Source organism: Petaurus breviceps, unplaced genomic scaffold (genome assembly GCF_028583685.1).
Source record: "Petaurus breviceps papuanus isolate PSGF00001 unplaced genomic scaffold, PetGlider_PUasm1.0 79, whole genome shotgun sequence".
Lineage (NCBI taxonomy): Eukaryota > Metazoa > Chordata > Mammalia > Diprotodontia > Petauridae > Petaurus > Petaurus breviceps.
The window spans coordinates 17,026,626-17,053,136 of NW_027186523.1; the positions used below are offsets into that span (position 1 = coordinate 17,026,626).

General features: G+C 36.6%; 1 protein-coding gene across 6 annotated transcripts in view; it reads right to left on the reverse strand.

Moving 5' to 3' along the window:
- Nucleotides 1-26,511, reverse strand: part of FRMD4A (FERM domain containing 4A) — a 416,929-nt gene that overhangs the window by 178,639 nt on the left and 211,779 nt on the right. For all 6 annotated transcript variants that reach the window (XM_069106435.1, XM_069106434.1, XM_069106433.1 and 3 more), the window contains exon 4: nt 3,878-3,970. In XM_069106435.1, the coding sequence (XP_068962536.1) occupies nt 3,878-3,970 (93 nt within the window). The remainder of the gene's footprint in view (nt 1-3,877; nt 3,971-26,511) is intronic.

Sequence of the window (26,511 nt, forward strand, 5' to 3'; positions counted from 1 at the left end):
ATATATATATATATATATATATATATATATATATATACACCTATTTGGGTCTAATGGCAGCCATCATTGGGGGATGGGGGAAGGGAAGAAGGCAAAAGAAATTTACACAATAATTTTGCTTTTTATTTGAAAGGAATAGCAAGTTGTGCATAGCAGATTTGCAGTTTCATGTGTAGCCATCTTTTTTATTGTATTATGTTATGGAAATGCTTGTTTTATTCCATAAATTAAAAAGAAAAATGGAAGCCAGGGATTCAAAGGGGCAAAAGAGAGGAGAGGATGCATTCTGTACTTGAGAAAAGCCTTGGCAAAAGTCAAGAGATGGGAAATGGAATATCATGGACAAGAAGTAATAAACAAGACAGTTGGTTTGGAATGTGGAGTACATAAAGGGCAATAATATGTAACAAACCTGGAAAGGTATGCTGGAACTAGATTTTCAATGCCCCCCCCTCCCCCATACCTATCCCCACTCAAATTTGCATTTTATCCTGGAAGCAAGAGGAAGTCACTAGCTGGGAAGTGACTGGTCAGGCTTATGCTTTTCAGATAGCATTTTAGCAGCTGTGTGGAATATATATTGGAGAAGGGAACACCCTGAGGCAGAGAGTCCAAATAAAGGGCATCCAGGAAAGTCAATGAAAACCTAGATTGTAGACAAACTTTTTCATGGACAAAGAAATTTAGGACTGGATGGCAGAACTGCCATATTCACCTGATTCAATCCCTTCATTCTGTAGAAATGAAGAAACTCTACAGTGGTCACTGGCTTTGGATATCCTTAGAAGGTAACTCAGGAAGGCACAATCTGGTTTTGAAGACTGGAAAAGGAGTTCAAATTTCAGGTCTTTAATGATTCATTTCTTTACTCAAGTTACTTAACCTTTTGGCATCTTCTCTTCCTAATCTGTTCAATAGGCATGAAAATTCTGTTCCATCTCTCATACATGTTTTAAGAATGTGTTTTTGTGAAAGAACATACATATGCCAAACAAAAAGCCATCTTGGGATGGTATCCAATATGGAACATGTGGGAATATTTACATTCTATGAGTTTCCAAAACTTGGCTTAAGGCATCCAATCTTTTCTACTTTCCTCTTTTATGAGGGTGATTTAATTTTCCCTTCTCACTAAGGCAAAGAAAAAGTCACTCACCACCTGAACTGAGCATGGATCTGTTATATAGATATATTTTTTAAACCAAAGCAGAAATGATATTAAGAGACTCTCTAGAGTCAAACTGCTTTTAAGATGTGCATGTTTAATGAATGTTTCAGCTGAGGCTGTAGATATTTGTGTTAAATAGAATGGACTCAACCAGTTTCCCTGATAAGGAAGGTTAGGCAGCACCCACTGGGAAACATCCAGGATGGAGAGAAATTTTTTCTGGCTTCAGACAGACTCTAAGGTCTGGAATCTTCATGAAGATGATATATTATGCCTACCCCCATATAAAGAATACAGAATGCAGTCAGCATTGGAAAAACATAACAATTTTGCTGGGGATTCTTTCCCGAATGAAACAACAATAATTAATTACTGTATGTCAGTAAAAAGGAAGGTCTCTAGGAGAATATGCTAGTGAATTGTCCTTGGCTCTTGCTGCTCAATATTTTGATCAATTCCTTAAATGAACAAGTAGATGACCAGATTATTAGATCTGAAAATGACACAAAGCTTAGAGCACAGAGAATGAACTGGATGGCAGAGGCAGAATCTAAAAAGACTTACTTCAATATGCCAGAATGGTAGGATAAAATGACTAAGATGAAATGAATAAGGAACCATATAAAATTCTATACTTAAGTTTTAAAAAATCAATTGTACAGGTGTGTGTGTGGGGAACGTATGGGATAGACATGCTGTTCATGTAAAGATGTAGGGGGTGGGGTTGGTGGACAGAATACACATACTATTGGCCTAATGACCCTAAACATGCACTCTGAACTGTCTTTTCAGAACTGGTGATGGGTTGGTGTGCTGCTGTTTACTAGTCCTACTGTGAATATACTCTAAGACTGATGGAGTGTGGGATACCACCAGTGGAAGAGTTGTAAAATTCTGACCTCTAGTTACTCCAAAATTGTTAGCTGGTTGTTTTACTTCAGCACTTTCTTCTGGGATGGTCTGTTTTACCAGAAAGAAGGCAGCTCTCTGTAGTTTGCATGGCCTTAGGGATAAACATTTACTCTACCAATCTTAGTGTGCCTCAAGCTTCCAACAAGCCATTAGTTTCCAGCTCCTAGATGATAACAGACACTTGGGGGAAAAAGGGGGGAGGAAGGGGAGAAGAGTCTCTAAATGTCACAACCAAAATGTTTTCCTTTTTCTTGGTTAATATCTGTGGAATGGGCACATAGGTATATGGCAGTGCTTATGACTGGAAGGGTTCAATAAGTGCCAAGCATTCTCATTCTCTACATTTTCTCCCCAAATCCAAATTCTGTGCCTCAACCAAAATCAGCTGAGAATGGAGTTTTCCCAGAATTTCTCTCCTGCTGCATTACAAGGTTACCTCTCCATTAATATGAGATAGCTTAGGTACCATTAAGAGGATTATAATATTGAAATCCTTCCTATCAGTAATGGAAATGGTTAAGATTAGTTCTGAGATCTATGCAGCCATTAAATAAAAAAGGCATTAAATGTTAGCTTAAATGTACTTTGCCAGCTGAGGTAAAGGATCCATACTGAACCTTGTGAAATGGACCTATTATGTGATGTACTCTTTTGATTCAAGCTCATTTAATGTACTTTTTGTATCATCAGTCTGGTTGTGACTAAAATTGCATGGCTCACTGGTCCTAATCTTTAGAGTTTGGGAATTGTTATGCAAATTGTTTGGTTCCATTTTTTGAACCTCTGTTAACATATTTTAAATGAACTAGGAAAATATAGAGGTTAGAAATTATTGTGCATTTGAATTCAACAAGCATGTTAAAAAAGGGACAGAGTTTGAAAATCACTCTCTGTTATATGTATTCAAAAAGAGGCAATGCTTCATTGGATTAAACCAAAAACAAGGGATGTTGGAGCTAGGAGTTCTAATTTTGATTCTAACTGATTTATACTTTGGCTTAAGTTACTTGACCTCTCTCTGACACCACAAAGCTTTCTGTAAAATGGAAGCAATAATTCTGTCCAATTTTAAGGGACTGTTGCAAAGGTTAACTAATCATATGTAATAAAGTTCTTTGCAAAAACACAATGAACATTCTTCTAAACGGTTAATGAAACACACAATTCCAATTGTTTTTGATATTTTGTCATGCATTTTTTCCTCTCTCACTTGGGGATAAATTAGCTAGCTATAGCAATGGAAGGAATATTCTTATTTGGGAACACAAAAGTAAAAGTTCAAGGGAACACAATGTGTGGACACATTATACAAGAAAAGAAACATTAGTGTTATGTACTATAGGACTCTAGAGTTCTCTATATATTCACATATGGAAAAGATTCAATTTACTGTAATAGATTAGTAGGGTTTAATATGTTTGGGAACAAAATCATGACTCTTGATTCATTTAACCCACATTCACATTATTGTGTTCTACATTACAACTAGAAAGGGTTATAGACATGAATTATTTTCCACAACTGCACTGAAATTCAAATATAGTCATTAGATTCATTTAAATAATATATTAATACTACCCTCCCCTTGCCCTGACATAGATACCTTAAGAGAAAGGCAAACATACGTTTGTAGGTATATATCATGTATATGTATATAGACATATATGTAGCATTTATTAGATTGATATTCTTATCATGAACCAAGAAACTTTATTACACTTTCATGTTTACCACTCTTAGCTTTCCAAAACTTTCTGTGAAAATACATGAAAGAGTGTGAATATCCTGTATACGTACCTGACACAAAAGTACAAAACCACAGGTCCTGACTTTTTGGGAAAGTCATGTTCCAACACTCTGCGATCTAGTTGAAGCCAGTTTAAATGTCCCCTGAGAAAAACAGAAAAAAATGAAAGTCTATAAGATTTCCAAAGATTCTTGACTGTGTGTGTTCATACTCATACACAATTCAGCAGACCTTTAACTGAGATGTGCAATAGAAGGATAAACCTGGATGTTTTGCTTACTGACACGGGGACTAGTAACTTGTAGACATTCTTCTGTGATATCATAGGGTCAGTATTTGAAGAAAGCTCTGAATATGGTTAGAAAATATGAAATCTATTTAAAAAAACTCGATGGCATGAGGATACAGAATGACCATTTATATTTGGTTTCTATTTCCAAGATTTCATTGAAATTCAAATAAAGTCATTAACTTCATTCAAGTAATTTATTAACAAGCCTCCTTTTTCTCTTGTTCTTTCCCCCCTCTATATTCTTTAATGCCTTTTTCCGTGGAATTCAAAGCACTTTATATATCTTTCATCAATCCATATCATTTCTCTAGAGAAGTAGATGGAGAGAAAGCAACATTTTCATTTAAAATGGTCAAAGAAAGTCATTGAACAATATAATGAAGTTACAATTCTCTTCATTTCATCTTATACTTATAATTTTTCTACTTTGGGGTTGATTTTGATCTTTGCTTTAATTCATCAATGATATTAAATACTTGATCCCCTTGAAAAGTAGAAAAACATGGCAGACAAGGAAAGGTAATGGCAGTTTAGACAACAAGCATTTGCAAAACATTACAGAGTGGTAGAAGATGTAAATAATGTCCCCTTATAACATGGTGAGAAGCAATAGAATTGAAAACTGGAGATTCAACTAAATTAGATTATCCCAAGGATAATATGAAAGTGGAAGAAAAAAAAAGGAAATGGAAGAGATGAGACAGTATTTCTATTTTCTATGTTGATCTATTATCAGTATACGTACGAGTTTATATTATTATTATATCTTCTGATTATCATTACTCAACATGGCATAAAACAGAGAAAGAGATGAATAACAAAGGTGTTCACCAACATCACAGTGGTTGTTTTGTGCAGTACCCCAATGGAAGGGGGATGTCTATAGATGTTGAGGTTCCTACTTGTGGATGACATTATGCTGACATCATCAGTGCCCAGGATACTGTAACATGACCTCTTTAATGAGATCCACTGCTAATCAAATAAGATTGACCTAAGAATCTATAAAGGAAACACCTAATGGATATGGAGTTTCTATTGCCTAGACTATGGTATATATATATAGTTGGATGAAGTGACTTAGTTCATCAAGCTGGACTCAAAATTGAATAGGAAGCAACAGTACCAGCTGGATTAAATTTGGAAATTGCATAAACCTTTCAAAAATTTCCAAATACTTCCTTTTATAAAAACTTGAAATAATCTGTGATGCTTCACTTTCACTCTCCTTCTCTGCATTCAGTTGCCAAAGCTTGTTGACTTTACCTTCACATTTCTCACATTCTTTCTTTTTTTCTCCATTTACCTAACCACTAACCTAAGTCAGGATCTTATCACCTCTCAATTGGACTACTGCAATAGCTTTCTAATTAATCTTCTTGTCCGAAGCCTCTCTTATCTTCAGTCAATTCTCATCAGAACTGCTAAATAGATATTCCTAAAAGACAGGTCTTAGTGTGTCGCTACCCTACTCAAAAAGCTCTATTGACTCCCTATTGCTTCTAGGATAATGATGATGGTGATAACATTTGCACAGTGCTTACTATGTGAACAACCCTGGGAGGTAGGTGCTATTATTATCCCCACTTTTCAGATAAGGAAATTGAGGCACAGGATAAAACAACTCTTCTTTTTGGCATTTTAATCTCAAACTAACCCCATTCTATCTTTCCATGCTTTCTGCACTCTCTATGCATTTTATATTCTAATCAAACTAGCCTACTTGCTGTTCCTTAGACATGACATTTTATCTTTCACCTCTGTGACTCTGTAGCCTGGAATGCATTCCCTCTTCACCATGTTTTTAAAAATTTCCTAGCTTCCTTCATGGCTGAACTCAAGAACCATGCATAATCAATGAAGTTAGAATTCAATGGGAAATAGTTTCTGGGGCAAAAAAATCTAGCAAATTTCTCTGATAAAGGTCCACTATTCAAAACACATAGTCAGATAATATAATTGAATATGCAAAAGTCATTCCTCAAGACAGTCAAAAGATGTGAAGAGGTTACAAATAAAGAAACTGCATGAAAAATGCTCCAATTCACTAATAACAAGTGAAATTCAAATTTAAGAACCTCTCTGGTTTATACTCCATACCAATCAGATTGGCAAGGAGGAGAAAATGTGAAAACGGCAATTGCTGGAGTGGGCAGGGCAGGATAACTCCTCTAAGGCATTCACTGTTGGTGGTGCTGTGACATGGCACAACCATTTAGGAAAGCAATTTGGAACTATATCACTACATCATTGATACCACTGCTAGATATATCCTCTAAAGAGGTCAAACACAGAGGAAAAGTGAAAAGGACAGGTATGAATAAAAATACTTCCAATAACATTTTCTGTTGTAGCAAAGAATTTGGAAAGAAAGTGAGTACCTCTCAATAGGATAATGGCTGAACAAATTGTGGTATATGAATATAATGGGACAGAACTGTAAGTTAATTAACTGACAAATATGAAAAATTCAGAGAAACCTGGAAAGATTTATATGAAATGATGCAGAGTGAGATGAATAGAACCAAGAAAAAAATTTACATGACGACCACAATAATTCAAAGAAAAACAATTCTGAAGGAATACAAGACTTTGATCAATGTAGTGACCAATTATGACTTGAGAAGATCAATAAAGCAGCAGGCCACATATCTCTTAGAGAGGTGATAGACTAGATGTGTAGAACAAGACAAGCATTTTCAGAGAGAGTCAAAAGATTAAATTATTTTTGTTTGATTTTACTTATTTCTTTTTTTTTTCACTTTTTTGGAGGGCAATTGGGGTTAAGTGACTTGCCCAAAGTCACATGGCTAGTAAGTGTTAAGTGTCTGAGGCCAGATTTGAATTCAGGTACTCCTGACTATTCACTGCACCACCTAGCCACTCCTGCTTTTACTTATTTCTTAAAGAAGAAGTTTTAGGAGGGGTAGTTAATGAGTAGTGACAGAAATTAAAAAAAAAAAAAAGGAAAAAAGGACATCAATGAAATATCAAAAACTAAACAGTAAAGAACAAAAGGTGATAAAGGAACATAAGCAGGGCAGTTTTGTGACTCCCATGATAAATGTAATATGCAGAAGTTCACAGTTTCATACATAATCCCATGGGGGGGGCTTTCTATAATGAAATGTTTGTATTTGTTCACAATTGCTGAATTCACATTATAAAGAAAATTTAAATGAAAAGGGGAAAAATTCCTCAAGCACTACTTCTTACATGAGATTTTCTTGATTCACAAAAGTGTTAGTCTTTCCCCTTTAAAATTACTTTATATTCAATTTGTGTGTATTTTGTGCAACATGGTTTTAAAATTGACCACTCTCATACACAGCTTATGAGGTGGTCACCCCTCAGCCCACTAATTGATTCATCATATTCATTTCATATTCTAACCTAATCCAGGAGTGGGTTTGGATATTTCTTTATTAACTACTAGAATTGCTACCTCCTTTTCCTTAGTAAATCAATTATCTCTAAATCACCTTCCCAGTTTTCTAATAACTAGCATTTATATAGGACTTAAAGGTTTCCAAAACACTTTACATGTTTATCCAAATATTACTTATTTAATAAACAAGAGAAACAGATTTTCCCAGAAGCAATTGCTCACCTCTCTCCATATGTATCAAGCCCTCTAATATGATATTAGAGTTGCTGGCTACGGTACTGTTTATTCACAGAGGAAGAGATAATAGTGGACATACTTTTTTAAAACAAAATTTAAGCTGTGAAAAAGATCACAGCCAGAGTGACTTCGAATCCTTAGCATTCCTCTTGACTTATCCTCATTTCTGAAACATGATCCCTCCTTTCACTTTTTCTAGATAACAAAGTCTCTCTAGAATATTTTTCTTGTTTATTTTCAGTATAAAGATATAAAAATCATTTATGTCCATTTCTGTCCTCTCCTAATCTCTCTCCAGATATAACAGGTTCCTCTCTAGCATGACAACTAAATCTCTTCAGTGTCTTCACAGACTCAAGACATTCTCTCTAAAATATTTCTAAGAGTTAAACTATATTAGCAAAAAAGAAGTTCTCTTCCTATTCTTTCTCATTACCTTACTTGGTTTCTCTTTAGCCATCACATCTACTTCTTTTGAGGATGACAGTTGAACTACCAATCTCTGACAGACTTCTCATAGAAAATGGCAAACTGTAACTATACTAAGTTTCCAAAGTATTCTTAGAGATAAAGAAGCTTCTCTGTGAGGGAAGCAATTGAGGGTGGTGTTACATTTGCCTTCATTCATCTCTGCATATAGCGTTCCCACCAATATAAAATACGTTCCCAAGGGCAGAGACTACATTGCTTCTGTATTCATATCCCCAGTGACCAGCACAACGAATGTTTCATACTTTCAAAGACAACGTGTGATTTTATGTCTGTGAATCATAGAACACCACAATCTTCCAAAATTAAGAGTTATGCAAAAGACAATATGTGTGTATACCAAATATACACATATGCAATATTATGAAGGCTATTTATAATCACTATATACTATATATATGTACATATATATATACATGTGTGTATAAAACCAATGACTTGTATGAAAAAAGTGGTATAAAAGAGATAATTCAGGAAATATGATCAGAAAAGGAGATAAATTGGTCCTATGCAAAGAACAAGGGATAATAGATAGATAGTCCAAGTGCCTCATTGGTACATGCAAAATGTTAAAAGACCCAGAAAAGGCCCTACAGTTCATTGGATGCATATTTTTTTTATTTTTCATCTTATTTTGTTTTGAGAATGGCTCACCCAGGTTGAAAGTTCAGCACCCATGAGCCTAATCTCAAAGCTTATTAATAGGGAAGATTTAACCTGTTCTTTTTCCTCTGACCAGTCAGACTACTTTATCCCTCCTTAGGCACTCTGGTGGCCCTCTACTTTCAGGGGCTTACCATGTTAGTGCTAGACTTAGTATGAACACTCAATTGGCTGTAGTTTAACATTCCAGAATCCAAGATATCAGCTTCAGTTTTCCCTAGTGGCAGAGATTATAGGTATAGGCTGCTACTCCTAGTCTAGATTTCATGAAGGATTTATGGGGCAAAATGGACACATATCATATAGGATGAGAAGGCATAGATGGGTCGTAATCTGTACCACTATAGGCTATGAATACCATTACATAGATTCATGGAATATGGAAGAAAATAATTCTCCATACCTATTCCATCTTAGTTCATTATCCAATGGGAGACAAAACTTAGCAGTTTCCTACCAAAAATAAAAGTGCCTTCTGTGAATTTTGGACAGGAGCTAGATGACAGGAAAAATAAAATAGTATCTGATATGAGGTGTACTTTTTTCTCTTTTAGTCAGAGACTCCACTCAGAATAGGTAGGTAGAGTGCTCTAAAGCCTGCAATGACTTGAAGGCCTTCCTGATTGGCTGAGAGTGAGTATAGAACCATAATTCTGATGAGATGTTCTTAACCTTTTAATGCCATTGACCCCTCTGATATTCTGTTAAAGATTACAGGCTCATTTTCAGAATTTTTTAATGCATAAAGAAAAATGCATAGGAACACAAAGGAAACCAATTGTATTGAAATAGCTATCTATACACATATATACATGTGTGAAAATACATGTGTATACACATATACACACGTGTTTGTGTATTTTAAAAAGCTTATTCTCTTCTGATTACTTTTAAACTTGTGTATTATTTCTGAAGTTATAAACATTCTCCTTTACAAGTTAGCTGCTAGAAAAAACACACTAAGCCTTAACGACTTGTTGGCAGAAAGGGCAAAGGGAAAGAGGGAAGGCATGTTAGAACCAGGATTCTCAGCATTAGTATTAATGACAGAATCTAATCCAATTAGCATGAAAGGGGAAGCAGGTAGTTAGGGAGGTCTCTGAAGCTAGGAAACCTACCAGGAAGATCAGAAACTCAGTACTTTGAATAAGTGGCATTTACCCCTTCCACTTCAGTTCTGATATATCACAAATCAGCATAAGAAATTAAATGGGATTTTTTGGGGAGTTTTGCGGAAGCCTCAGATAATACATGAAGGTACAGCAGAGGACACAGAAAAAGCTTAGAAATTCAGAAATGCATAAAATATATGTATAGCATTGTATAATAATAACATATTTTATCTTTTAATACCATAATAATTCAAATTTCTTCTGTGGTAGAGAGGGAGGGCCAAAAAAATTTACATGGATTTTCCAGATCTAGGGAGTACCATGCCCCTAACTGCCCTGCAATGTGGAAGGGATAACTGTATTTCAGGAATGACTAGAGTCAGATAGCAGCAAGACAGAGCCCCAAGGTTCTCTTGGTATGGATTTCTAAGTATCCTGATTTTCAGAGAGGCTAGGGTAAGCCCTTAGTGGGGCTTGTGCCTAGGACAATCTCCTGTATTCTCTTTTATTTTAATTAGTAAAGCTATTACTCAGCAAATACAACTCTGTCCGATGTATGGCCTAAGGTTACTGCTATCTCCTGAGATGTATAGATCATTGTTATGATATAAGAATATGATGGACTGGTAGGAATATTTGTGAGTTAAAAAAAATCTATGTGGAGCATCCTGGTTTTGTGTGACCTTGGGGGAGTTATCTTATACCTCTGTGCCTCAGTTTCCCCCATGTAAAATGGGGGGATTGGACCATATGATCTTTAAGGTTCTAGTTCTAAATCTAATGAACCATTTTATCAGAAAATTCTTACGAAAAATGGAAAAAAGGAATGAAGGAAGAAGTATGGAAAGAGGATAAGAAAAAAAAATTACTAGTAAACCATTCAGGAGTTGTTTAGTGTGGAGAAATGAAATTAACCAAAAAACATGCTAATGGTTTCAGGAAGATTTAACCTGTTCTTTTTCTCTGACCTGGACTGCTTTATCCATCCTTAGGCACTCTGGTGGCCTTCTACTTTCAGGGGCTTACCATGTTATTGCTAGACTTAGTATGAACACTCAATTGGCTGTAGCTCAACATTTGAGAACTTTCATCCTAAAGCACCATTGTGCAAGAAAAGAAGATTCACTGCTAAAATAAGCCCATATAACATATTATGCTGCATAAATAAGTCCTTTATTTATAATGTATTTTTCACCCAAGGAATTTTGGAGCATTTTGTCCCAGTCCTAAGCACTCTTCATACACACACAGAAATCACACATGCAAGCATGCACATCCGTGTATACACACACACACACACACACACACACACACCCCAATTTTCAAATTCTTGGTTATTTAGTCTTTCTTTGCTCTGCTCAATACATTGTAGAGAAAATGAGAAGAAATAAGGAGGCTAGACAAAGTCTTGTAATGCTACACCACTAGGCATAGTCTCCATGGATAAAAGAGCCTCGTGGATTCCTTAGTGACTCTCAAGAAATGCAGAAAATATCTGAACTTTTTGGTCAAAGGGAGCTGACCACTCATTAGCCTTTGTTTTCAAACAAAGCTTGTTCTACTTACTTGGCAGAAGTGCTTAGAATCTGCCAAAAGAATCCTTCCCATTTTCTCTGTGAAGCATTCCCTGAATAACCAAGTCTACAATTACTATTCTTCCTCTATTATCCTTCCTTTCAAATCATTTAGGTCTTACTGTAGGTATTTATTATTTGGCACTTCTAGTGATAACTCATATTTATATATCATCCTTAGGCTGACAAAACATTTTTCCTCCTAATAGCCATTAGAACAAGTTTTATTTTCCCCATTTTACAGATGAAGAAACTGAGACTCAGAGAAGTTAAGTGCCTTGCCTGGGATAACACAAGTACAGGAACCTGAATTCAAATCTGGATCTCTATTGACACTAAATTGAGCAATCTCTCTACAACAACATGCTGATGCACTTAAGGTAGACAGTCTTATATTTTTAGTTATCTATCTATGTCTACAGGTAAGTGGCTCAGTGGATAGAATGCTGGGCCTGGAGTCAGGAAGACTCATCTTCCTGGGTTCAAATATGGCCTCAGATACTTACTAGCTTTGTAACCCTGGGCAAGTTAGTTAACCATGTTTGCCTCAGTTTACTCCTCTGTAAAATTAGCTGGAAAGGGAAATGGCAAATCACTCCAGTATCTTTGCCAAGAAAACCCCAAAACAGGGTTATGAAGAGTTGGACAGGACTGAAAAATGACTGAATGTCAGCCTAGCTCATATGTTAAATAATGAGCTTTATGAAGGCAGGGTTCATGCCCTCTTTTTTCAGAATCTAGAATGATATCTTGCACGTAGTAGGCACTCAAAAATGCTTCTTGACTGTTTCCTCATTAAAGTAGTACATCACCAATCATGTAAATACAATTTTAATTTTCTGCCTCATTGTACTGCTTTCTAACAGGCTAGTCTGCGCTCAAGATGAGAAAGCTTTGGAGTCCTTCATAGCCTTGAATGGTTTAAAAGAGCAATAGTTTTATTTCAGCCCATGCTTAAGTAATAAGGAGGCACCTGAGTCAGTGCAGAATGTTCCACATATGCCCTCAAGATTAGCTGTCATAGCTTGGGAAGCTCAGTTCAATCAATGAGCTATGCTTGAGAAATTCCCCCCAAAGGCACATACATTATTGACAACACAAGCTACTGGGGAACAGACTTGAAGTCTCCTGGGATCATAATTCACACTATGGAGAATTTTTAAGTAGGTACATATTACACTAAATGACTTGGTCATCACTTTGTGTATGTTTCTCTAAATGTTCTCTGACCCTCAAATTCCTCCTTTTCTGATTTTCCTACTTTTCTTTATTGAGGATAAATAGATAAATGAATCAATATACATATCTGTATCAAGGTCGATTTGTTTAAATATACACATTCACATATAGGTGTGTATAAATTTGTAGCAATTCAATTTCAGTATTGCTTGCTGAAGCCCTATCCTTCAGAAGCTATTCACCATTTTCTCCACAAAGTCTTCTTTGATACTTTCAGTAGAATGTGGATGCCCCAAGCCTAGCCAGGCATGGTACTGCATGCCTACAATTCCTGCAACTGGGAAGACGTAATGAGGCTGATGGATGGCTCCAACTCTGAAATTCAGAGCATCAGGGCATCTACCTTTTAAGTCTGGTACCAATATGGTGAGCCCTTTGGAAAGAAGAGGTCACCAGGCTGCCTCTGGAGAGGTGAACCAGAAAAGTTTCTGATCAGCTGATGAGGGATTAGACCCAGGAATGACCTCCAACCTGGGCAGTATAAGAAAACTAAAAAGAAAGAAAGAAAAGAAAGGAAGGAAGGAAAGAAGAACAGAGGAAAGGAGGGAGCAAGGAAGGGGGGGAAAAACAAAGTAGAAACTCCTTCCTCAAAGTTCTATAATATTTTTCTTGGACTGCTCCCTGGTACTAATATTGTACAGTTTTCCCTTTCATTAGAATGCAAGCTTCTTAAACATGACATGGGGACTAATGTGAAAATATATTTAATATGAATGTATATGTAGAGTCTACATCAGAATACATGCTGTCTTGGAGTGGGAGGAGGGAAGAGATGGGGAGAAAATTTGGAACTCAAAATCTTGTGAAAGTGAATGTTGAAAACTAGTAATAAATAAATCAATTTATTTTTTTAAAAGTAGATATGGAGAAAAGGATTATGAAGACTTTTTTTTTCCAATTACTGAAGTCTTCTGGAACAAAATCAGCCATTAAATCAGGAGTTCTGGACAGGGGGTTTCTAAACTTAAAAAAAAATTGATACCTATGTTTCAATATAACGGTTTCCTTTGTAATCCTATGTATTTCATTGCATGCATTTAAAGATATTATTCTGAGAAGGGTTCCATAGGCTTCACCAAACTGCCAAAAGGGTCTAGATCACAAAAATGGTTAAAAACCCCTGCTTTAAAGAACAGTGGAACACCAAGTGCCAGCCTTCTCAAAACCCTGAGCAGCTCAGAGATCTAGAAACTTGAACATGTTCTTAAGAATCTCAGAAACAGTGGACTTTGAAAAGTTCTAAGTGGCAACTTTGTTTTTCCTTTCCTTGAAACTACATGATGGAAAAAGTAACTTTTGAACTTGCTCCTTTTGCCATTGATAAAACTTTCCTACTATGGTTATTTTTACAAAGATTGAGTGCCCCAAGTGTGTACCTGTAGTGAAAGAGATCTCCTGCAGTCACAAATAGGAAGGCTGATGAAGCTCTGATAGGAAAGTCCTTTTGTTTCTAGGGAGGTAAACGCCCAGGTTGGACTTTTAAAAGTGGGACCGTCAAATCCACCAGGAAATATAAAGAAAAAGGTTGGAAGTCATGGCCGAAAAGTCTGAACTACATGGGAGAAATCTTTGGGGTCAGATAGGGAAGTGCCTTATTTATATATGGCCCTCACACTGAAAAATAAGATAAGAAAACAGATTCTGAAAGGGACTAAGAAACCTAATAACCTTGGCAAACCACTCAGCTATGGTTTATTCCAACATACAACCTAAAAAAACTTTGAGGGAGCTAACTTCATGGATAAGGAATTATGGAAGAAGAAAATTGGGAGAACCAAGAAAGATCAAAGCCTACATAATACTTTCAGGTTAAACAGCATTTTTACCCCAAGAATTCACTTATGTTTGTTATTTTGGAAACCCCTGTATACATATTTTCCTATAGTTGCTAGTAGTAAAACTGGGAGAAAATGCATAGGAGGGCTAAGTGCGCATCTCAGAAAAAGTGGAATCACGTGTTTACCTTGGAAAAACAGAGCTAAGAAGAAATGAGAGTCCTGGAGTCCTTTCTAGAGGATATGTGAGTCAGAAAAAGGAGGGGGGTGATGGCATTGCTAAGAGAAGGAAGAAAGGAAATGTGTAGACAGCTGGCCTGGGACAGAGAAATATCTAAGAGGAGTGGTTAACACTGGCAAGTCTCTCATGTTATGAGCTACTAATGAGTAATTAAATTACCTTATTGGAATTTCTCTTCTCCTTGCCTTGACTATGTTCTGTTATAGCATCTAATGGGCACCAAAATATTTAATTATAAGGGGGAGGAAGTTGGGTGGGAAGAAAAGAGAATAAGGGACCAGATCAAGACTTGAGTATATAGTTTTTTGAAAGAAGAATGAAAGAATATATTCAAGTAAAAATTAAGCTCTTTCCTTAACCTATACTTGTGAAGGTAGATAAAGGTTTGACATTTTTCAAGAAAACAGAAAGATGTGGGTTTACAACAGATGAATCTCGAAAGTTTTGAAATAATTTTTTTAGTTTTGCTACCATTTAGGAATATATAGTCTTACTACTTCCATACTTTTTTTTTGGAGGGGGCAAGACAGAGCAGTTGGGGTTAAGTGACTTGCCCAAGGTCACATGACGTATTAAATGTCTGAATCCGGATTTGAACTCAGGTCCTGTACTCTATTTGCTGTGCCACCTAGCCACCCTAACACCTTTCTTTTTTTTTTAAACCAAGGAATACAAGGGAAGACAAGATGGTAGGGACAATTAAGAAAGAGCTACCAGATTTCAAGAAGCCTCAGAAAGTCACAGGGATGTCAAAGAATCAGGGTCCAGATAGCACAAATATATTGTGAATTAAGTCAAATACAGTGAGAGCATTAGAAGACTATGTTCATCAAAGGCTGAAAAGGGCATTTGTAGAACTATGCTAATTTATGCCAATGATATTATAATAAGGGGAAATAACACCAGAGGCAACATTTCTTGGACTCTTCTAGTAAGAGTGACATTTGGGGAGGGAGAGGAGGAGCGATTCTGAATATGAAAAGTACTATAGTTCTGGGAGAAGAGGAAAATTTAGCTATTCCGAACGCTAGGAATTCATTTTCAATAGCTGCTACCTAGAATGATACAGGTCACTTAAGACATTTAGATGAATTTCTTTTTGTATGTTATTCCCCAAACTGAAAAATATCAACAGAGGGAAACCGTGGAGCAAAAAGTTTGAACTTTGGAAAGCCTGTGAGGGATGGTATTACATACCCCAATCAATGCTCTATTTTTCCCTTGGGGATTAATAGAGGGCTCCCATTATAATATCAGAGAATAACTTTCCTACTTCAGGAGCCTCAGGAAACACACAGCTGGACTCCACTGTGGACTCTATGAGTTGGAAATGCATCTAAGAGTAAGGAAGAAGAGATGTGTAGGTCTTCACTTCAATTTCTTATCACCAGAAGAGAAATTCTTCCCTATACCCAGGAAGATGTTATCAGAAACTGAACACCACACACAAAAAGGAAGAGTATGAAGAATTAAATAATTTACCCAAGGTGACTTTCAATGAATCTTTGTAGCATCTACATTCATTGTCAGGTATGTATGTGTATGCTTAAAAGGAAATAGACATTGCTCTAGCAGTATTAATATGACTGGAGTAGGGACTTTTAAAAATTCTATTTTTCTGTTTCTATGTATCCTCAGATCTATTCCATAATAATCCATAACAATTTTGAAGAATCTTCATTTCCAATTATTTCTTCTTCCCTATGTAACAAGGGTTTCACTTATATGTACCTTCTAGCCCTCCTACTGATGCCTAAACCAGTTTTCTTTTGTTCCATCCATAGTGGAGGAAGGGAACAGCTGGCAAGCCTTCTATTATCCAATACATATTTGGAGACCCCTCAGGCTTCTTTTCTTCAGGATAATTACAGTCATAGAGGAAAAATTAGTCAAAGAATAGTAGGAAAAGTAAATATAGGAAAGAGGGGGCATTTCTCCATCAAGAAATGCCTTATAGCTTGATCTTCATCACATCCATTGGTGAGAATTCACACCAGATCCTCTTCTAATAAGACTTGAAAAAAAAAACCCAATCCAAAAGCAAAGTTCATGTGTAAGACCAGAGCAGACAATTGGAAAACATTTCTGTTATTACTTTAGCTAATAAATAGTCTGTAAACTGAGGCAAGATGATGTTTATTCTGTTTGGTTATAAAGCAGGTCAGACAGTTAGATCCACAATAAATATTAACTTGCTTCTAAGGAACAAATATCTGATTTATTTAACAGACTTTTAAACTTCTACATGCAGTCCATAGAGATTTTGGTTTAGGAACTGGACATCTTCAATAATGTAATGCTTTTTTTTTTTTTCCTTCTGTGAGTACAAGGGTCTGCTGGGTGCAATGAGGTCCACAAAAAGCACATTCTGGTGTTGCTTGCCTGCTTTCAGATATTCACATGTGTGAATCAGCACTTGGCCCCTCTGAGGATGACAGACTTACTGGTCATTTCCAGTCATGAATAGACTCGGCACGGAAGAACATAAAATGCTTTGAAATGGCCAAATGATCTCGTTGGCTGCTGAGCTAGAGGAGCTGATGAATCGGCTGACATCTCTAAAGGAAACAGCTTTTAGCTCAGTCCTTTGCTTTCACTATTCCCTCTTCCATATGGCAAACTGTACTCTTTGGCACTAACTTCTCCCCCAAGGAGATATAGGTGTGAGAGATGCTTGTATCTTTTCTGCTTTGCGTTTCCTTTCTTGATGAGGTAGATTGAAAGTCATTCTTTTTTTTTTTTTTAAAGCAATTGGGATTAAGTAACTTGCTCAAGGTTACACAACCAGTTATTTTTTGTGTGGGTGCCAAGTATCCGAGGCTGGGACCAATCCCAGGTCTCCCGACACCAGGGTTGGCACTCTTACTCACTGTGCCACCTGTCCGCCCCGAAAGTCATTCTTGATACCAATGTGAACAGGCTCGGAAGTCCTTGTGAGTCCCAGTGCTCCTGGGTTTAATGAGTGGAGCTCACTGGTGGTAAGGGGAGCTTCTGCATTCTAGAACACAACTACCACTACCAAGAGGAGCCTGGGAGGTTCCTGGCCTGATGTGCCAGAAGATATTTGACTTTGAGGGACACAGTGAAGAGTTAAGATGAAATATAAAATACAGAGCCCAGTAAACTCCTGCTGTGTTTAGTTAAGTGTCTGTTTCCCAGAAGATCATAACATTAGTTATAAATTAAGTTTTTGGATCTTGTCTGTGTCAGCTGTGAGTCTTTCATATCTCTTAACATTTGTGTGTGGGAAATAAATATCCATTCTATAGCTGATTCACATTGCACTGAATATGTCTCCCTTTGGAAAGAACTAAATGTTAGTCAAAGCCTAAACTTTAAATAATTTGGCCACTGGTCACTGGGATGGGGTATAATGAGATGAAGAATGGGAGAAAAGGGAGCCATTGGGCACACTGCCCCATATTTAGAGGCCAGAGTCCTCCAGGACTGGCTTTTGTCAAACTCTGTCTCTGGGTCCAGTGCAGGAGAGTTCTTCAGCTAGGGCAGAGCTCTAGCCCTTTGGATTCAGCAGCAATTGTTAATATTATAAATGGATAGAAATTTAGTGAACATTTGACCTCCTTACTGGAGTATGAGGAGTGGTCTGGTAGGTACAACCCTACTTTTAGCTGTTTCTACCAAAGGAAAAAAAAATAAAGACCATTCCAAGTCTTTTTATTTTTTTAATGATGCTTTAATTTTTTTTGATGGAAATAGTTTATTTATTTTGAAATTTTTTTTATTCATAGAAACAAGATAACATGAAACCATTGTGGACATTGTTGTGTCTTTAGCAGCAAATTCAATGCTTCAAAAGGTCTTTGGTTTTGTTAGTGTGGCAATGCTTTCCACCAACACAGAGCCCAACTCCTCTCTAACCTAGGATAGATGGTTTGATAGTTACTGCACCTGGAAAATTTGTCAACCTGGGCTGTTCCTGATTCACTACCTTGTGTTTTAATGCTGTCGATGAGACTACACTTAGAGCTAGGCTGGTTCTCTAATAAAAGAAACAGTTGGTGATTCAGGCGGCAAAAGCTCTCCTGAGGGTGTTCTAGGCATGGAACAGATACACAAAGAGAGCCAAATGACCCGAGTTTACCTAATGAAATAGGTAAAGTCAAATAGTTACCGTTAAGATATATGTGTAAATGTGTTCACATATGAGACTGTATGTATTCTAAGGATGAAGATTAGACTCACATTTTCCAACTCTTGGACTACAATGTTTCACTGTATTTCTACCTGAATAGCTCATTCATTGACTTCAAGGGACCATTAAACTAAAAAAAAACCCACCACCTCTCTAAAACACAAAAATATCAATGTATTAACATTCATTGGATATGACCCAGATGCTGTTCAGAGAAAGTCTGAGAGAACTGAGTAAAAGGATGAGTTCAAGGTCTTGATAATCATTGTAATATCCTAGCTTTATTGCTGAGACCTCAGAGTCCACTCATATTGCAAATGGGAGAAATTTGGACCCACAGATGTCAGTAACTTTTACCAGTTTAGATAGGTAGTCAAGATCAGCAGTGGGATTGGAACCTAGGTACTCTGATTGACAAGAAATCTTTCCCAAATCCTCCTTAATCTTAGTGCCCACCCTCTGACATGACCTGGCACTTACCCTGTTTATATCTTGTTTATACACATTTGTTTGCATCTTGTCTTTTCTAGTAGACTATGAACTCCTTTGAGACCAGAGACTTTTTGCCTTTCTTTGTATATCCAGTGCATAGCACAGTGCCTGGTAGGTACATGGTAGGTGCTTAATAAATCAATGCTAGTTAACTAACTACAGACAATGATCTTTCCACTGTACCAAGATGGTTATTTGACAACCTTGAGACCGAGTTTCCTCATCCACAAAATGGGGATGGTAATAATTACACCACCTAATTCACTGAGTTGTTGTGATCATCAATTAAGATAACATATGTGCAATCATTATGTAAAAATAGGCAATTATTATTCAGACTCAATTCCATATGTAGGGTCTCCTCTTTACCTTCTACTTAAGTATAATAATACAATAAGTATACGTGTCATATCATATATTATGTTTATGTTCTATTGTTTTATATATAATGTACTGTATATTATGTATAATTTATTATATATAATAAGTATAATAAGAGGAAAGGCAGACAATAAGCATTAAGATAGCACCTACTATGTGCCAGGCATTATACTGTGCTAAGTGATTTTTTTCCCCCTTTATGTTAATGTTATGTTATGTTATCTCATTTGATCCTCACAACAATCCTGCAAGACAGATGCTATTATTGTCTCTAGTTTACAGGTGAGGAAACATGTTAAATGACTTGTCCAGGGTCACACAGCTAAGGCTCTAAGGATCAGTGCTCTATCCATTGTATCATCAGTTGCATTTCAAGAGAAGGAAGAGAAAAAAGAGCTCCCAGTGATATAGGACCAGAAGGTTTTGAAAGCATTCCCTTCCCAACAAGCCTGCAAGGTAGGAAGGAATCATTATTTCATTACTGCCTTTTCATTGATAGTGGTTAAAGAATGAGAGAAGTACTGAAGGAAAAGTTCTGATGCCAAACTTTTTTTTTCTTCATTTACCTTAGTAAATAAAAGAGTTGTGGAAAAATGCTTCTCTGATCATTAAATACGAAGCCCTGTTATTTTCTATAATGTCTGACATTCTAATGTGAGTTGTCTCTGGGGCAGTAATGAATGTTGAATGCCATATTACCAGAAGAAGCTATTAAGACACAGGCACAGAGATTGTTGCTATTGATTTTCTCCTCAAAGTCTCCTGATACAGTATTTCTAATGAATGGAAATCCCAAACCTATTTCTAAATAAATTACCCTCCTGGAGCTGCATTTTTATTGTTCTTTCTTCCTCAATTGGAAAATTGCCTTTCAAGTTCCTTGCTTTAAAAATTTGCAAAACAACTTACCAAACTCATCTATTCTTTCCTTCTATCCCCTAAATAGTCATTTAAAAAAGATCTACTGTAAGGTCACCAAAATGTAAAATTCAAAGATATTTTTAAAACAAAAAAAACATTGTTGATCATAAGATTCAAATCAGGATTTTGAAAAATACCATAATGTAGAACATTTAAACTTGGAGGTGTCAATGACTATAATTCTGCTAAAATATCAAGTACTCCCTGACATTTAAAGATAAATAGTATTTATTTAGCTTTTACCTGCCAAGTACATATTACAGTCTGGAAAAAGAAGAAAAAGACAGTTCCTAACCTCAAGGAGGTCACAATTTAGCAGAGACATCTGGTAGACTGCAATGCATGAATTGTGGGGATTCTTGGAGGTTGGGACCATACCAATGAGCCCTTGCTGTCTACAAAGCTTGGCCAAGGAACTGTAATATATATATATATATATATATATATATATATATATATATATATTAAGACAAAGTCAACTTATTTTTTTAAAAGAACAAAAATTATTTCAAAGAAATTACAAACAAAAATTATAAAAAATAAAAAATATATAAAAGGATTGCCTCACTCCTGTAATTTGTTCCACATAAACACCCCTCTTCCATTTGTGATACTTGTATCGACAAGCAGATCAGATTGAATCTCAGTACTTTAACGGAAGCAAGATGGACCTTTTATAAAAAAGACTTTGGGGAAGATCTGGATGTGATCTGGGAGTGGCCAAGTAGTCTGGGAAGAGAGAAGAGGTCTGGGTGGAATTAAGGAGTGGCAATCTAGGGTGGGACCTGGTATAGACTAAGAGGGCCACAAGGAAAGGATAACTGGAAAGGGTCAGGTGCCAGAGGTGAAAGTCCCAGGGCTTTTCCTTTGTGGTGTCCAGATCCCAAAGACATGGTCTTTTCCATTTAGGGGTTCAGATTTCATCCCCATCAGTAGGAGTGGGGGGCTAATACATGAGCAGGCTAAGTATTGAATTGGTACCCCTGAATATAAAAACATAGGCCTCCAGCATGTTATTGTTGTGCATTAGAGACAGATCTCTCCACTTCTCCATGGAGGATGAATCTGAGAACAAAGACAAAAACTGCATGGGATGAGAAGGCAGGCATATGGGTAGATTGCTGTCTTTAACACCAAAATAATGGGTTTACCCACATTCAAGAACTTACAGATATACAGAAGTGTTAAAGAAACACTTTACACACCTTTTCTCTCTACTCTTTCAAAACCCAGAAAATCCTTCATTTACAGTGAAAGAAAATCTAAAACATATCTAAAGAAGAATGTAGATCCAATATATCATGACTACATATGATGCAAACAAAGTAGGATGCAAAGTTTTTTTTGTCATTGACTCAAGATAGTGTGCTGAAACCTGACACGGTATAGGCCCCGCCTTGAACTTACTCAGAACTCTCCCACTGGGCCCTGGTGTTCCCTTGAGGCTCATTTCAGTATAATCATTTTAACTGCCCTTTCTTTGTGACCCTCACAGTCTGCACCTGGCCTCACCCTAGAATGCCGCTCCTAGATTCCACCTAGACCCCTTCCCAGTCACCTCACAGCTATTGGTCACTTCTTGAGCACATCCAGATCTTCTCACAGTCTTTCTTTGTATAAGGTCCATTAAATCACTCAGATTCAGTCAGGCCCACTTGTCAATACAAGCATCACAAATGCTCAGATTATTAAAATCTGGCCAATAGCCCAGATTCTTAAAATCTCTCCCACCCCAACTGGTGTCTCTTACTGAAAGAAGGGTTGGGTCAAATTCACTCAAGGCAGGACCTGAATGATTTGCCCTTGAATTCTGGGGTTCCCAACACCCCTGGACCTCAATAAAACCTATGAACCCTTTCTCTGAATATATTTTTTAATTCATATATGAAGGAAACATCAAATTTCAGTTATAGGTCAGTGAAAAAAATTCTACTTCTATCCAAGTTGACAGACCTGCTGAAATCTCTTCAAAGACCCTACACATTGGGGATCCATGGACCTTAGGTTAAGAACCCCCGATGTATAGAGTATAAAGAGAAAGGAAGTTAAGGACATAGCCTTATTCTGGGGACAAAACATGTGTTGTAATAAGCATTTTACCAAGCATATAATACTTACACAAACACATACACAGCTTGGCTGAGCATATACATAAATATATATTTTATTTATTTCATTTAAATGAACACATTTCAATTCCCTAGAGCGCATGAAACAGTCAAGGGACTTTGCTACAGTGGTAATAAAAAACCTAGTCAGAGAGAGCAGTTGAGACTAGCTATAGAAGAGTGGTCAGTGATGTTCAGGTAAAATATAATCACAGCCTGACCCTAGAGCAAAATCTCTCCACTAGAAAGTAGAAAAAGTAAGAGTGCAGCTTAGTCACAAGGCCATCCCTAAGGCAAACGCCTCTGGCCCTCTGGAGTAGTCCAACCTTGTTTCTGTCCCTAGCCCATCTTTCTCTATGCCACCAACTCTTCCTCTCTACCTGCCTGTCTGCTTTCATCTTCCCTGGCCCTCCTGTTTCTCTCCTGGTGCCTGAAACTGTCTGTTTCCCAGGGATGAGTCGGGTGCACCTGCTTGTTCTTATTCAGTAACTATTTTTGAACAGCACCTTCTTCATCATCTGCTTTGTCCTCCTGGCTGCCTCCTGGCTGTCTATGCCATGTCTAGGGAAACCTGTCACCTAGTCTCCAGTGAGCTTAGCAGACACTTTCCCTGGATGGTGGTGCCACTTGGATGGCTTATGATCTCTCTGTCACTGCCTCCCACAGGTCCTTCAGGGAGCAGCTACTGATTTACTGAAAGTCAGCCAGTCAATGAGCATTTATTAAGTGTTTACTATGTTTGAGGCACTGTGCTAAGCACCAAAGACACAAGAAAAAGCAAAAAACTCTCAAGGAAGATACATTCTAATAGTGGCAAAACATGCAACTATCTAACAGTGCATCAAAGTAATCTGAAAGGAAAAGACATTAGAAGCTGGAGGGCATAAGAAAGGGAACTTCAAAACTGGGATCTGAGATGTCTTAAAGAAAAACAAGCACCCAGAGGTGGAGGCAAGGGGGGAGAGCATTTGATCAGTCAATAAATATAATGATATAAACAATGTCTTATAAACAATATAAATCATATTAATAATAAATAATAGATCAAACAATAAAAATTTATTAAGTACTTGTTATATGCTTACTGAGGGGTAGCCAGTGCAAAAGAACAGACCCCAGAAATGGAATATCATGTTTGAGGAACATTGGCCAGTGTAGCCATGTCTTAGGGAAGAATAAGGCATAGGGAGGTTGGAAATGTAGGAAGGGGCTGGGTTATAATGAGCTTTGGATGCTAAAAAGAGGAGCTTATCTTTGATCCTAGATGAAACAGGAAATCACTAGTGCTCTTTGAGCAGCAAGGTGACACTGTCAGATCCACATTTTAGAAAAATCACTATGGCAATGAGGAAGATGGATTGGAGTGGAGAGAACCACAAGTCAGGGAGACCAGTTACATTACATAAAGTAATACGTGCAAAGCATTTTGCAAATCTTAAAGCCCTATGTAAAACTTTTGCTATATTTATTAACTTATTTATTGCTGCTATTATTATTATTATTAAATGATCAGTGGAACTGATGAGATCACTAAACAAGATAGTGGAGAGTTGAAAGAGAAGGGGGTCCAGGAAAGAGCCCTGAGGAACACTAGGCTTTGAGGGTATGACATGGATGATGAACCAGAGAAGGAGACAGAGGAGTCAGATGGATAAGAAGAAAATCAAAAGAGAGTTTTATCACCAAAAACTAGAGAGTGTTTCATGTATTCCTTGATTCCTATACATATGCACACACAATCCAACACATATTCGTAGCCAAAGTTTGACAAAGGCAAGGAATATCAACTTCTATCCTTAATTGGATGGATAGATAAATTAAGTATTTAATAACTACATACTATGTGCCTATAATAAGACATTGTGAAAGAAGAGAGTCAGAACCAGGATTATGTAAAATAGGGCAAAATACAGAATGGGGAAAGGGGAATACAATAAAGTACCCCTTAATATTATGGAAATATAAATATTTCTGAGGGATTATTAGTCATTTACTATTCATTAAGTATCTACTATGTACTAGGCATGGTGTTAAGTGCTGGGGAAAGAAAAACAAAAGTGAAACACTACCTGTCCTCAAAGTGCTCACTTTTCAAAATAAATAATTACTTTATTTTCAGTTTTCAACATTCACTTCCACAAGATTGTGAGTTCCAAGTTTTCTCCTTATCCAAGATGGCAGGCATTCTGATTACCTCTTCCCCAAATCTGCCCACCCTTCTATCACCCCCACTTATTCCCCTCCCTTCTATTAAAGTGCTCATTTTCTAAGGAGGAAGACAACACTTACATGTGTAAATGTAAGCAGGTCACTATCATATCATTATGTTAAAATTATATCACTAATTGAATATTCTTGCACATACTAGAACATTTTAAAAGTATTTAAAATCATGGATAGAGTCTAAGGGAACACCAGCCTTTCATGGACACTGTCTAGTGTATTCTACCATGCTTAATGAAGGAAATCTACCCCAAATCTTTCTCTCTTAAGGATCCGAGTCATTCTGTTAACAGACAATGAAGGCTACAAATATTACTTTTTATGAATGTTTACATTTTAGTGCCAGAAAATTCTACATTGTATGGTATGTAGATATTTATTTGGTGATATATTAAATCATGTGTTATCATAAAGTTTCAGAACCTCCACTGGTGAGGAACACAAAGGGTACCCAATTTTCAGATCCTTGTTCTTGATCTGTAAGAGTATGAACTTCACTATTTGTCCCTTCTCCCTGCAGTCTATGATATCTTATTATGATATCTTTTTTCCCTTAAAAAAATAGTCCTTACCTTAAAACTAAAACTCTTCCTTTCAACCAGAATGGCAGGTATATTCAACATGTACCAGTTCTTTTCTTTTTGGGGGCCAAGATTGCCACTCTAATTCTTTTATTCTTACTTTCTCAAAAAGGAAATTAAATTGTTGAACTATATAGTACAAAGGCTTTTTTGAATAGTGAAGTTCACTTAAAAAATATGAACAATGGGAGGATAATTAGTTGGAATGTTTTCTAATTCTTTAAAAAAGCAGTACAATAGAAAAATAGCCTACACCAAAGGCCTGCCATTTATTTTTCAAAAGAAAGGGAAGAAAATATTTGGAAGCAATTGTTCTAGATACATGTCAGGGAGACATGTACACAGCAGCAAAGGTTGGAAATAAATTCACATTCTAAACTTTTGTTCAAGCTCTTAAGATTTTTAGAACATAGAAATGAAGCATGAAGTTGCTTAACTTAAAGGAAAAACCAAATCTTCTAGTTGGGTGCCTATGTGGAAAATTTTCAAATTTAAATCAATTTATTCTATGCCAATATATTTAGAAGAAAGCCACAATCTTATCAAAAGGAACATTTGTGTGGCCGAACACAATTTCAAAGGGGAGAAGTGAAAGGGTCTTTAAAAACCCAAAGTTCTCTGTGTTAGTAGGATGATGTATGTTTTTATTTCTTATATTCTGTAATTGAGTTTAGATAGATTGTTTTCATTTTCCATTTGACATCAATGTTGCTTCCTGGCTGCAATATTATTTCAACATCCAAGGAAATATCTAATTTCTAAAAAAACTTATAAAAATTTTAACTCAAAAAACAAGCCCACACATTTTGTTTAAA